General features: G+C 42.9%; 1 protein-coding gene across 2 annotated transcripts in view; it reads left to right on the forward strand.

The window, feature by feature from the left end:
- Positions 1–1,822: 1,822 nt before the first annotated feature.
- dcaf15 (DDB1 and CUL4 associated factor 15) overlaps positions 1,823–14,662 on the forward strand; it is a 30,288-nt gene continuing 17,448 nt past the window's right edge. Inside the window, exons 1-4 of one of the 2 annotated variants that reach the window (XM_048522014.2) lie at positions 1,823–1,925; positions 10,345–10,442; positions 12,073–12,217; positions 14,347–14,453. In XM_048522014.2, the coding sequence (XP_048377971.2) occupies positions 1,851–1,925; positions 10,345–10,442; positions 12,073–12,217; positions 14,347–14,453 (425 nt within the window). In that variant the 5' untranslated portion in view covers positions 1,823–1,850. The remainder of the gene's footprint in view (positions 1,926–10,344; positions 10,443–12,072; positions 12,218–14,346; positions 14,454–14,662) is intronic. The other variant, XR_007246566.2, reaches the window with a different exon arrangement.

A 14,662-nucleotide genomic window follows, 5' to 3' on the forward strand; every position in this document is an offset into this window, starting at 1 on the left:
GTCACTGGGCTGGTGAGCCAGACCTCCCAAACTAATGTTCTGAAGACGTAGGTTCAAATCTCACTACGGCAGATGGTGATTCAATAAACTCTGGAATTTTAAAACAAAACATGTCATAATTGTCAATTCTGGTAAAATCTCATCTGGGTCACTAATGTCCTTCAGGGAAAGAAGTGTGCCAACCTGGCCAACTCTGGTCTACGTGTGAGCTTAGACCCACACAATGTAGTTGACTCCTAATGACCCTGGATGTGGCCCTGGCAAGCCATTCAGGTCAAGGGACAATTCGGGATGAGCCAGTGACACCATGAGCAAAATCCTTAAAAACTTATTTCGGGCCACACTTTCCTCATTGAGCGAGAAAAGACTTTCTCACCTCGTCACTCCATTCTAAGATTATAAAGAGATCTTGATCAATTGGGCCAATGGGCTGAGGAGTGATGGATGAAGGGTAACTCTTTGAAGTTTGTGTCATAAGAAGGCATTTGGCACGATTGCCTTCATTGTTCAGTCCTTTGAGCATAGGAGTTGGGACATCACATTGACGTTGTATAGGATGCTGATGAGGCCTCTTCTGGAATTTGGGGGCAGTCTGAGAGTGAAGTGGGAGGGGGTTAGGGGGTGTCTAAAGAGTGACGTGGGAGGGGGCTGGGAGGGTGTCTGAAGAGTGAAGTGGGAGGGTGTTGGGAGTGTCTGAAGAGTGAAGAGGGAGGGGGTTGGGGGTGTGTGAGGGTGAAGTGGGAGGGGGTCAGGGAGTGTCTGAAGTTGAAGTGGGAGGAGTTTGGGGGGAATGTGTGTGAGGGTGAAGTGTGAAGAGATTTGGGGGGAGTCTGAGAGTAAAGTGTGAGGGGATGGGGCAGTCTAAGCATGAAGTTGCATGGTTTGGGGGTGTCTGAGGGTGAAGTGGGAGGGTTTGGTGTTGTCTGAGGGTGAAGTGGGAGGGTTTGGCATTGTCTGAGGGTGAAGTGGGAGGGTGTTAGGGGCCGTCTGAGGGTGTTAGGGGGAGTCTGAGGGTAAAGTGGGAGGTGTTGGGGGGAGTCTGAGGGTAAAGTGGGATGGGTTTGGGAGGTATCTGAAGGGTGAAGTGGGAGGGGGTTGGGGTGAGTCTGAGAATAAAGTGTGAGGGGATGGGGCAGCCTGAGGGTGAAGTGGGAGGGTTTGGGAGTGTCTGAGGGTGAAGTGGGAGGGGTTAGGGATGCCTGAGGGTGAAGTGGGAGGGGGATGGGGGCTGTCTGAGGGTAAAGTGGGAGGGGTTTGGGAGGTATCTGAAGGGTGAAGTGGGAGGGGGTTAGGGGGTGTCTGAGGGTAAAGTGGGAGGGATTTGGGGGGAACGTGTGTGAGAGTGAAGTGTGAAGGGATTTGGGGGGAGTCTGAGAGTGAAGTGTGGGGGGGATGGGGCTGTCTGAGGGTGAAGTGGGTGGGGGTTGGGGGGAGTCTGAGGGTAAAGTGGGAGGGGTTTGGGAGGTATCGGAAGGGTGAAGTTGGAGGGGGTTAGGGGGTGTCTGAGGGTAAAGTGGGAGGAATTTGGGAGGTATCTGAAGGGTGAAGTGGGAGGGGGTTAGGCGGTGTCTGAAGGGTGAAGTGGGAGGGGTTTGGAGGGTGTCTAAGGGTGAAATGGGAGGCGCTGGGGGGGGGAAGGGAGAGAGAGGGTGCAGTGCGCCAACGGTCCTCCAGAGGGCGCTGTCCTAGCAACGGGGCTGCGCTGCCTCTCAACCGAACTCCCTGGCGACCGCTGTGATGGACATGAGGAATCAACCAATGAGCGGCCGGACCGTGGGCGACGTTGACCAATGAGAATCGGGATCTTGCCGAGCCCAGCAGGTTGGGTTGCGTGGGGGAGGGGAAAGAAAATGGCGCCGAGCTGGAACAAGCGCCCGACTGCGAGGAAGAAAAGCAATGTCCTGAGGAATTTATCCCGGCTGAAGGTACTGGAATGGGGCAGCAAGACAGGCTCAGTTAACAATAAATGTGCCTTTTTCTGGGTGAATCCCTCCCTCGGTAAGACGGGGGGGAGGTGGGGAAAGAGGTAGAAATAGCCCCAACCAGTCCCTCTCACCCACACAGCAACATCCTCAAATAAAAATCACCAAAATGGAATAATTAATCACTTTGTCTTGACCAGGGCTGATGATAATGCTTTTTTTTTATTGCAGTCGGGTGCAAATCTTGTAGAGCACCCGTAAACTGTGGTCACCCTCATCATGTTATATTAAATTGGCCCAATTCATTTCAACTGCAAATCAGTGCCCCTCATGCCCTTTAAATATTTCTCCTCTCACCTTAAAAATATGCCACCTCGTTTTGAACCCCCCCCCCCATCCTAAGGAAAAGATCCTTGTGATTCATCTTGCCTCTGCACCTCATGTTTTATCAACCTCCATAAGGTCACCCCTCAACCTCCTACGCTCCATTAAAAATAGTCACAGCCTTTCCAGTCTAACTTCATTTTTCAAATTCTCCTTTCCCAGCAAAGTCTTGGTAGATCATTTCTGAAGCAATGTCTTGGTAAATCATTTCTGAACCCTGTCTAGTTTACTAATATCCTTCCTATTAATGGAGTGAACAGAACGCCACATAATGTTTCAGAAGAGACCTCCAGCTCCTATAATCAAAGTTTTGTGCATTGAAGGCAATTGTGGTAAACATCTTCTTAACTACTGTGTCAACCTGTGATGCAAATTTCAAAGAATTATGCACCTAGCCTGGGACTTTCAGTTCTTCAACACTACCCAGAGCCCTACCATTAATCATTATAGGTCCTGTTGTTGTTTGTATTATTAAAATGCAATACCACACATTTATCCAAATTAAACTCTGTCTGCCACTCTTTAGCCCAATGACCCAATTGACCAAGATCTCTTTGTAATATTCGATAACCTTCTTCACTGTTCACTATACCAACAGTATTGGTGTCTACAAATTTACTAACCATGCTTCCTGTATTCTCATTCCAAATTGTTTATGTAAGTGACTAACGGAAGTGGACCCTGTACCGATCCTTGTAGAACACTGCTGGTTGCAACCTCTAGTCTGAAAAACAACCCTCCACCGTCATGTTGTCTCTTACCATAAAGCAAATTTTGTATCCAGTTGGCAAGCTCACCCTTAATCTCATATGATCTAACTTTACTAATTTGTCTTCCATGCAGAACCTTGTCAAAGGCTTTTCTAAAGTCCAAGTAAACAACGTCAAACGGCCTGCCTTTATCAATCTTTTCCGTTACTTCATTTAAAAACTCAATCAAGTTAGTGAGACGTGGGATCATTGAGTGGCAAAAATAGCCTCGTTATTGAGCATCTGCAGTGGCATAGTTCAACAATGAAAATCCAAAGTTCCATTTAGAGTAGCATCTTATATACACAGTTTTTACATACATTAAATTTTTAGCACTATGGTGTCACATAGTTGTATTGTTGTACCCAAGTTTGCGTGACATCCGACCTGGGGGAGCAGGTGATAGTTTAAGCACTTGCTAAAAGTGACTGTTACTCCTGATGGGATTAGAAGGTCCATTCAGTCTGAGTTTGCATAATTAAGAGGTGTTAGTCCTTTTGTCTTTAAAGTTAGTCTTGTCCTTTCTGTCATAGCTACAATGTTCCACCTCCACATTCCCATGCATGCCCTGTCCTTTCACAAACTTCAGTGTGTTTAATCATTCAGAATTTTTAAAAAATCATGGGATGTGTGTATTGCTGGATTTAGCATCTATCACTAATTTCCCTTTAGGACATTGGTAGTAAACTGCTACAGTTCATCTGTTGGTGTGTACAGAATGCTGTTATGAAGGAAGTTCCAGGATTTTGACCAATGTCAGTGAATATTTGTGATATATCTCTACGTTAGGAGGGTGTGTGGCCTGAAGGGGCTATTGCAGGTGGTGGTGTTCCCCTGTGTCCACTGCCCTTGTTCTCCTTTGAGATAGTAGAAGTGTGGGTTTGGAAGATACTCTTGAAGGTGCCTTCTTGAGTTGCTGCAGTGCATCTTGTAGATGGTGCACATTGCTGTCACTATGCATTGGTGGTGGTTGGTGCTTTGTCCTGGATGCTGTTGACCTCTTGAGTGTTGGAGCTGCAATCAGCCAGGAAGTGGAGAGAATATTTCATCATACTCCTGACTTGTGCTTTGTTGCAGATAGGCAGGAAGTGAATTACTCATTGCAGAATCCTTAGCCTGTGACCTGCAGTCGTAGTCACTGTATTTATATGGCTGCTGCAATTCTGGTCAGTGGAAATCTCAAAGATGCTTATGGTGGGGGATTTCATTGATTTACAATGCTATTGAATGTTGAGTGTCGATGTTTAAATTCTTTCTTGGGGACGGTCATTGTTTGGCACATTTGTGGCATGAATGTTACTTCCTACTTACCAGTTCATTCTGAGTGCTGTCCAAGACTTTGAGTTTGGCCGTGGACTGTTTTGGTATCTGAGGAGTTGCATCACATAGTACTGCTCACTGTCTGTCTGTGACAGTACTGTGCATTTAAGAGACATGATCTGATCCGTTTTGCATGCAGAGCTGGTTTGTCACAGTGGTGCCGAGATGTTTTCTCCCATCAGGCAGTTTGTAAACAGCTTTGGGTTTCTCCGAGTGTGTTTTTTTAGGCTCACATAAGAGGGCTTTGACATTGCTTTCACATGATTTGTTTTGTTAGCTGCTAGAGGGGATGTTAGAGTTCTCTCTGGTGCTTGATTGAAGATTTAGGCAGAGCTTTCCTCTTAGAAATCGAAAGAGGCAGATTGTTTTGTTCAGTGATAACAAGGTGTAGAGCTAGATGAACGCAGCAGGCCAAGCAGCATCTTAGGAGCAGGAACGCTGACGTTTCAGGCCTAGACCATTCATGATGAAGGGCCTAGGCTCGAAACGTCAGCTTTCCTGCTCCTAAGATGCTGCTTGGCCTGCTGTGTTCATCCAGCTCCACGCCTTGTTATCTTGGATTCTCCAGCATCTGCAGTTCCTATTATCTCTGATATTGTTCTGTTCAGTGTTTCCTTCTGCTGCACTGGAGAGAGATAGCATTTCAGAAAACTGTTTTACTGCATTGCACTTTGCCAAAGGGTGTGTTTGTGGGATGCTGCCTATGTTGGAACAATTGACGATTAGTAGTTGAATAATGCATTATCTTGTTCAGTATGTCAACAAAGTAAAATTGTACCTGTTCTTTGTTGCATTTTAATTGCGTTGTAAGAATAAAGTGTGAATTCATTAAAACTGGACCAATCGAATCAAATCTGGAACAGAGTGCCTTACACTTGCGTTTGAAATAAAATAAAAGTTAGGATGTAGGCTATCTCCAGAATATATTTTGGGGGAAGCCTGTCTGGCCTCTAACATATGTCTGTCCCTATTCCTGACTTCTTAATGGAAGGAAAGTCATAAGGCAACTGAAAATATTTGGCTTAGGATGCTACCCTTCAGAACTTGTGCAGGCATGCCCTGGGACTCTGAGGTCATTGACCTCCATCAACCACAGCCACCTTCCCTTGTTAGGTTTGATTCCAACAATTGGAGAATGCCCCCTCCAATTACAGATGTACCATAGAAAGCATTCTCTCTGGGTGCATTACAGCTTGGTATGGCAATTGCTCTGCCCAGGACTGTAAGAAACAATAGAAAGTTGTGTGCACAGCCCAGACCATCTTGAAAGCCAGCTTCCCATCTGTGGATTCCATTTACATTTCTTGTTGCTGCAGAAAGGCTGCTAGCATTATCAAAAGGCTTCTCCCACCTTGGTAATACTGTCCTGTGACGACTTCTGTCAAGCAGAAGATACAGGAGCTTGAGCACTCACCAACAGGTTCAAGAACAGCTTCTTCTGTCCTGTTGATAGACTGCTGAATGGGCCTGTCTAATTTCACATCTAATGTTGACCTTGCTTTTGTGCACCTCCTCTACAATTGTCAACTCATAAGCCTCGCTCTGTCTATGTCCTTGTTTTGTTATGATCTGTCTGTATTGTTCATAAAAGCAAAACTTTTCACTGCGCTTAGGTACATGTGGCTACAATAAACCATATCAAAATCAAGCCAGTTTCCATTGATGCCAAGCTTAAAGGCATGCTCTGTCAAATGTTGCCTGGATGACAAGCCAGTCACACATATCACCTCTTAAGTTCAGCTCGTTTATTCATGTTTAGGCCAAGGTGGTTATGAGGCCGGGAGCATGAACGTAAATGAGTAGGTTATTGCAGGATGAATGCTGCTTAATAGCACTGTTGATGACCACTGGTACCACTTTGTTGATTGACGGTAGATTGACAGGGTGACACTTGGCTGGATTGTATTCAGAATCTGAAGAACGATTTGGCTCATATCAGTCAGTGCAAGGCATTTCAACTCAACTCCACATGGAGTAACTGAAACATTAACGTATGTCTATAGAAATAGAAAATGGTAAACACCTGAGGAACAAAAGAATATGCTGATGAGCTGAGATGAGGTTTCTGTGAAGCATGGGCATTGATGTGGGCCAAACAGCCTGTTTCTGTGCTGTAGACTGTCATAAATAGAGTGTCTTTGAACTGCAGCAAAGAAAATTGATTCTGTATCATGACTAGAATATGCCTTAAGTATTTCCAGCGCACTGTACCTGTAAGCAGCAGTAAGAGGAGGTGCTATAAATAAGTTAATTAATAATCCTGTGATCATTGCCTCATCATATCCTCTTCAGCGTGTCTCCATTGGTCGGAGTCTGGACTGGAAAGTATTTTTTGGATCAGGTCATAACTACACAATTTAAATTGGCTAATAATACTTAGTGGTACAACTAAGAGAGTGACACACTGTCAAAGTGCCATCTTGACGGGACATGTTGAACCCAGGCCTTGCTTGCTGATTCGTGCTGATGCTACAGTACAAACAGGAGATGCTCTCATCATACAAATGTTTTTCCCTTGGCCTGTGCCACGTATATTTGAGTCACAGTTAATGGGATGTTGAATTTGTAGAATGTTTTCTGCATTTGCCTGTGCACATCAAAAATGAAATCACTGTGTAACCTGCTACAGCCACGCAAGTGTTCGGCACTAAATGGTGCAATGGATGAGATAATAGTGGTTCACTTCTGGAACCCGGGTTTTAAGTCCATTCTTTTTCAAAATGAGTTTGGGTAGTTTTTGAGTGAAAAGTCTTGGTGGTGTGTCCCCTCCCCACTCTGGATTTAAGTCCCATTTCAAGATAGACGATCAAGGAATGTGTACTCATAACGTGGCCAAACTGGTTGACTTTCGATCTGTAAATCCTTCTAACACATGGCATGTATTAGGGGTGGAGTTTCCTGGTCACCCAGGTGCTGCAAAGAAATTGGAGGCTCTACCATCACCAGCCGTAGCTGTTAAATGCTGTTTGCATGTAAAAGTGTTTGTAGAATCTGGCTGTGTGCCCATATTGGTTTCTGTTTCCTAATGCAGTGATTATATTTAAAAATAACTGCGTTGGTTGTGAAATGCTTTGGGTTATCCCAGTAGTTGTGAAATACAGTATAGAAATGCCCTGCAGAAATTCACCAAGGCTCCTTTAATGATATCTTTTAAACCCACAACGTCGAGGAGCCAGAAGGACTTGGGCAGCAGATGCACGGTGCTCTACCACCTGCAAGTATCTGCCACTGCAACCCCTCAAAAAAAACACTCACTATCTCTTGGAAATATCTTGCCCTTTCTTCTTCTTCGTTGAATCAAATGTCCCTCCAGCCAAGGACTGCAGCAGTTTGAGAAAGCAGCTTGCAACTTCTGAAAGGCACCTAGGGCTATGCAATAGAGGTTTTCCCAGCCAGTGACACCCTCATTTATTCTCTGAATAAATTGTAAAAAAGAGAAATGTGGACTAGGGTCTAGGCCCGAAACGTCAGCTTTTGTGCTCCTGAGATGCTGCTTGGCCTGCTGTGTTCATCCAGCCTCACATTTTATTATCTTATATGTGGACTTGCCTTATCTTTTTATTTTCCCATCCAGTCATCTTACTGATGGTTTTCTCTCGATTACCAGTTGGTTTAAATTTTAATAACTGCAGAACTTTAAACTGTCAAAAGCAAGTTTAGCTTAATAAAAATATTTTTAAAATTAGCAAACTTCTCCAGACCTATTTGAGCGTGAGGAGTTGCAATTTAGGTGCCATTCATGTCGGACATGATTTGCTCCAAGTCTTTTTCTATTCTGATAAATGCATCATTGGCTTCTGTTGATTCTGAATGCAGGTTTTAATGAACACATGTGCTATGAAGATACTTGTTTCGTAACCAGGAATTATATATTATAGTACTGACTTTGCAGCAGGGAATTACTCGTGACATTATCAGGATGCTGTAGAGGCTCGTACTTGCGCTGATTAAATTTATTAATTAAAAGCTGAGCTTAGGAGTTCCATCAAGTTAGTTTGGTCTGATAGAATCTTCTTGATCATTTCTGTTTTCTCCTGTTTGACCTAGAGTACATTGTGGGAGGCTAGGGAAGAAATTGCAGAGATTTTTGCTTCACCTTTAGCCACCGGTGAAGTTCTGGAGGATGGCTAATGTTGTTCCATTGTTTAAGAAATGTAGCAAAGACAAGCCAGGGAAGTACAGGCCAGTGAGCCTGACATCAGTGGCAGGCAAGTTTTTGGAGAGGATACTGAGGGACACATCAACCAACATTTGGATAGTCAAGGTCTGATTAGAGGTAGTCAGCATGGATTTGTGTGTGGGAAGTCATGTCTGACAAATCTTCGTTTTTCAAAGGGATAACCAAGAGGATAGATGAGGGTAGGGCAGTAGATGTTCTCTATATGGACTTTAGTAAGGCTTTTGACAAGGTTCCACACGGCAGGCTAGTCATGAAGGTTAGGTCACGTGGGATCCAGGGAGAGCTGGTTAATTGGATTCAAAATTAACTTGATGGTAGGAGGCAGAGGGTGATGGTTGAAGGTTGTATCTCGGCCTCAAGACCTGTGACTAATGGTGTGCCACAGGTGTTGGTGCTGGGACCTTTGTTCTTTGTGATTTACATAAATGATCTGGGTGTGAATGTATTAGGCATGATTAGTAAGTTTGTGGATGATACAAAATTAGGAGGTATCGTTGATCGTGAGGAAGGTCATAAAAAAATTACAGAAGGATGTTGATCACATGGAGAAGTGGGCTGAGGATTGACAAATGCAATTCCATACAGATAAGTGTGAGGTATTGCATTTTGGGAAGTCAAACCAAGGTAGGACTTGTACAGTAAATGCTAAGGTTCTGAGAAGTGTTGTGACCTAGGTGTACAAATACATAGTTCATTGGAAGCTGCCTCACAGGTAGACACGGTGGTGAAAAAGGTGTTTAGCATACTGGCCTTCGTCGGTCAGGGCGCTGAGTATAGGAGTTGAACATTATGTTACAGTTGTATAAGTCTTTGGTGAGGCTGCATTTGGAGTATTGTGTAAAGTTTTGGTCACCCTGTTATAGGAATGCCATAGTTAAATTGGGAAGTGTGCAAAGAAGATTTATGAGGACATTACCAGTAGGCATGAGCTATAGGGAGAGGTTGACCAGGATAGGACTTTAATCCTTAGAATGTAGGAGAATGATGGGTGACATTATTGAAGTGTATAAGCTCACGAAGGACTTCGATAGGACGAATGATGTAGTTGTTTTCCCAGAGATGGGGGATTGAGCATAAGTTTAAGGTTAGAGGGGATAGATTTAAGAAGAACCTGAGCAGCAACTGCTTCAAGCAGAGAGTGGTACTGATATGGAATGGGCTGCCAGAGAAAGTGGTTAAGGCAGATGCAATAGCAACATCTAAAAACATTTGGATAGGCACATGGATTTGAAGGGTTTAGAGGGATATAGACCAAATGCCTGCAATTGGAACTAGCTGAGTGGGCACCATGGTCAGCATGAGACAACAAGGTGTAGAGCTGGATGAACACAGCAGGCCAAGCAGCACCTTAGGAGCAGGAAAGCTGACATTTCGGGCCTAGACCCTTCATCAGAAATTCTAAGATGCTGCTTGGCCTGCTGTGTTCATCCAGCTCTACGCCTTGTTGTCTCAGATTCTCCAGCATCTGCAGTTCCTAATATCTCTGATACCATAGTCAGCATGGACCAGTTTGAGCTGAAGGCCCTGTTTCCATGCTGTGTTACTTTGACTCTTTGACTCGAATAGGGCAGTGACGTGATGAGGAATGAGTGGACATTGGGTTCCCAGTCCCAGTTTAACTTACGTTTTCTTTTACCCAGCAGCTTGTTATCCAGTTGGGTGAGGTGAAGGACTGTGTGAAATCACAGGTAGAATATCAAGCCATTTGAACCCAGTCCTTGTCCAAAGGCATACTGATTGTCATGTTCTAATGACAACAAATAGATGTACCATTTTCTTTCTTTGACAGATAACTGGCCAATTCTCGCACCGAATGTTCCAAAATTTGCCTCCCATTCTTTGTGTTCCCCTGAAGAATATTGTGGATGATGATTTTTTACTAGCTGGGTATGTAAGCTATTTGCTAAGATATTTTCATTTAAGCTATTCAAACCTTTCTTATGTGTGTAAGAAGAGTTTGTGTCATTCATTGACTTGATTTGACTTGAGGAGAATGCAAGGCCCCAGGCTCTTGTCATTATTCTGTGAGATACCAATGTATTCATCTGCAACATTGTACCGTTCTATGCAGGCACTAACCCTTAATTTTAAACAGGCTTCTGCCCACGGAGAAATGATTTTTCGGAACAAATGAATTTGTTTTGCTCTAGAATCTCATGGCATAGTGAATAGCCCCAGGCAACATATGGAGATTGAACAAACTCTCCAGTATTTGGATCTTAACATCAATTTCTTTAATTGTCTGTCTCTGTGGTACAAAGGTTTCTGAACTGAATAGCTTTCTCTTACTGGGTGCTCCATTAAAATTGCAGACTGTTTCATAATGGTAACACGTAATGTTCCAATTTCAGATTTCACCTCAAATCTGTACAAAACTGCACGTGCGGTGTCAGTGACAGACAACACTTCAGCATGTAGTTTCTCTCACTGTGTTTATGGCAGGGCTACAATCTCCTGGGAGCTTATTGCACATTCTCAGGACTGTTGGATTTGAACTTTGACCACCTAATTATGCAACTTAACTCAGTTACTTGTATGTAAGTAGATATGTTTGAATTTAGCTGGTGGGTAAGTGAGAAAACAGGGAGGCTATTCAGCCCCTCAAACCTATTCTGCTATTCCTTATATAATGGTTGACCTGATCAAGCGAGCCTCACATATCAGGAAGATGCCACTTTCAATTCCTGGTCTGTGCTGAGTGAGCTGATCTTGGGTGGGCAGAAGTACTTAAGCTGGAATAGAGTTCAGGTCCCTGATATTAGACAGAGAAAAATAATTATTTTTCCAAATGTACAATACAATGACTACTATAGGATGTAGCTGGACTTTACACTGAATGAAGATAAGGCCAATTTCAGTACGGTGGCACAGTGATTAGCACTGCTGCCTCAGCACCAGGACTCTAGGCTCGATTCCAGCCTTGGGCGACTTTGTGTGGCGTTTACATATTCTCCCCGTGGGTTCCCTCCAGGTTCTCCAGTTTCCTCCCATAGTTCAAAGATGTGCAGGCTAGGTGGATTGGCCATGCTAAATCGCCTGTAGTATTCAGGAAGGTGTAGATTAGTTGAGTTATAGGGGTGGGTGGGATGCTCTGAGGTTTGGTGTGGACTTGTTGGGCCGAAGGGCCTGTTTCACACTGTAGGGATTCTATTTATATATATATATATATATATGTATATTTATATATACGCACACACTCAAAATAATTCAATGAAACTTGTCAAGTAAAGGTGAATGGAGAAAGTGTGTTCCTCCCTGCAACTCATGAGAAAAGCAGTCAAAGGTCGACTGTGTGGAGCTGTACCTGAGCAAACAACCAATGCCTTCAGGTGAGGTAGAGGCACACCCAATAATTGGTGCTAGAATTTAACAAGCAGATTTCGTAAATGTCTGAATATTTTCTTGGACTTCACATGCCTGAAAATCTCTTCTCTATTAATCAGGAATTGTAACGTTCGTTTGTATTTTGTTTAGTTTAATCTATCTCCATGTCCCTTTTCTCCTTCCCATACCTCAGTCACATATTCCTTGGCTTTACAAAATGTGGTCGGTATGTGCTGTCCTACACTCGGGATGTACCAGAGCAGGATATTGACGAATTACCATACTATGTGTATTACTTGTACTGGTGGAAGTTCAACATTCATGACAAGTTGAAAAAGGTGTGTAACAAAGGTTTCCTTGTAAATAAAGTGCTCTAACCTCCAGTGCTGAACTGTATTGATATTGTCCATTTTCTATATCTCCTAGTCTTGTGTTAATCAATTTTAGCTTCTCAATAATGACTTAGCGTGTCATTAAAATATTAGAAGTTCGAGATGTTTCACAAGCAAATATCAAACAAGCTTGACACTAAATCACCTAAGAAGCTATTAATAGAAATGAAGAAGTTTGGCTAAAAGAGAATATCTTCAAAAACAGGAAGGAAAAAGAGAGAGAGATTTGAGGGTCAGATGGGGCGTAAAGAGAATAAAAGATTCCTGTTACTTTTTAAATAAATCAATATTTAACATTAACAAGACATGCAAAATGACAACCTACTATGTTTCTTTGTATCACCGCTTATCAAAGTTTCAGATGTTCTTTTTCTAGTATACATAACAGCACTTTATAAAGAAACGAACAAACCCTAATACAATTAGGTAGATGACTGCTGTTATCCACCCGTTTCAGTTTGGAAATGCTTTCTCTGGCGTTGCTTTAACTTGTCTTGTTGGTTGGCCGGAGGGCATCAAGACTTCCTGATCACATGGGCTTCTGTTCCTGGTGGTATTCCCGGTTTGTGCAATCAATTTTGTCCTTGTTAAACTATGCTCTCTGACTTGCATTCTGTCGCATTTTGGATTGCTACTATTTGATCATCCTTCTTATTAATAACATTTCTTTCTTATCTTCATAATCTCTTTGAAAGGGCATGTTCACTACTGCTCCCAGTGTTTGAGCTTACAATGCATTTCTTGCCTTCCAACTTTGTACTTCATGTTTGCAATCCACGGATGTAACCTCCTGCCCTCATCCAACTTGTATATTTTTCAGTGGCTATTTCTGCTCTTGTACTAGTCACATTTCCCCATTGACTACCTCCTTCTGATAAACATTTGACTTTAGTAGTTAATTTAGGCAGTTGTCCTTTGGGACCAATGGCCTCGTTAATGATCTGAACAGAACTGTCTGCCTTTGGACAGTCATTTGCAGCAGTTTGATCCATTTGGTGTGCAGTCATCAGCTGAGAGAGGTAGTTGTTGCCTCATTGTTTTCTAAAACTCCTTCAGATTCTGAAAATCTGCAACCCATACCAAGCAATACTGAAGAGTGTAACTGAATGGTCTGATTCGCAGGCTGTACAGTCTTTTTTTTGCCTTTACCAAAAACCTACAGAGCTCTCCATTCTTTAAGACCCTCTCCTGTATAATAAACCTTATCTCCCTGGTTGAAGCTGGTTTCTGATAGCCTTTCTTTCTGTCTTAGTGTGCCAAATTCTTTGAGACTTCAGCTTCAATGAAAGCCTTTCTATCTGCATACAGTGCATTCAAACACTCCATAAAAATCAATCTACTTTCAGAACCTTCCCAAGCTGGGGATTGATCACTTTTTGCTGAGGGAATTTCAGTATTCCTGCCAAAAAGTAACTGATATAGACTGTATCCTGGAACCATCTACAGCAAATTCTTAGCATTGATTGACAGCTGACACTAGTGCAGCTTATAGCTTATAGTTTGGCTGATCTGCCAAATTTTAACCATTTATTACTGTGTAGTTCCTTTCACATATCCCATTGCTGAAAGGGCTTTCTCCTGCTGTAGTCAGAACTATTATGTTCATATTTGCGCACACATTTCCTAGTTTGTGCATTAGCAATCTCCTGTCCCTCATTGTTGGTATGAAATTTTGTTGATGGTCCAAGCCAAATCGCCATTTGCTTTTTCAGTACCATAACCAAGTTATTTTCCCATCTTTACTCTGTATTATTGTTGGAAAAACAACACCTGGTTGCCAGATTTTCAAAATGTAAAATGAAATTTTTTTTTTCATCTCATGCCGCTAAATTCATAACAGCTACCTCTTTAAAATCATGTTACTAGGAGCAGACTTACTATTGGTCATGATATTTCTTGCATAAATCACACACATCGCATCTTGTCCATGAGCTTATCCTGCCCATGTCCCTGTGCGTATGTGCTTGCTATGTTTAACTGCATATTCAGTTTAGAAACATAGACACCATTCTGGAGTACTCAACTGTGCAAGAAACACAAATATTTTAAAAATAATTTTTGTTGTTGAACTTTAGGTGAGGCAAGTGCACCTTTTCAAAGATCAGGAAGTGTACAGCGATTTGTATCTCACAGTGTGTGAATGGCCAAGCGACCCCTCAAAGCTTATCGTATTTGGGTTCAAGTGAGTATTCATGGCAACATTTAGGAGGTCCTTCAGCCTGTCCAGCTTGACCTGTTATTCAGTTAGATCCTGGCTAATTTGTATTCACTCTGTCTACCTGTCTTGATTGAATGTTCCACGCCTACTAGAAAATTATCACTCTCTCTACTTTTAAAATTTCAATTGACCCTCCAGTTGTGACAGCTTTCTAGGTGGGAGCAAGTTCCAGA

Source organism: Stegostoma tigrinum, chromosome 35 (assembly GCF_030684315.1).
Source record: "Stegostoma tigrinum isolate sSteTig4 chromosome 35, sSteTig4.hap1, whole genome shotgun sequence".
In the NCBI taxonomy this organism is placed as follows: domain Eukaryota; kingdom Metazoa; phylum Chordata; class Chondrichthyes; order Orectolobiformes; family Stegostomatidae; genus Stegostoma; species Stegostoma tigrinum.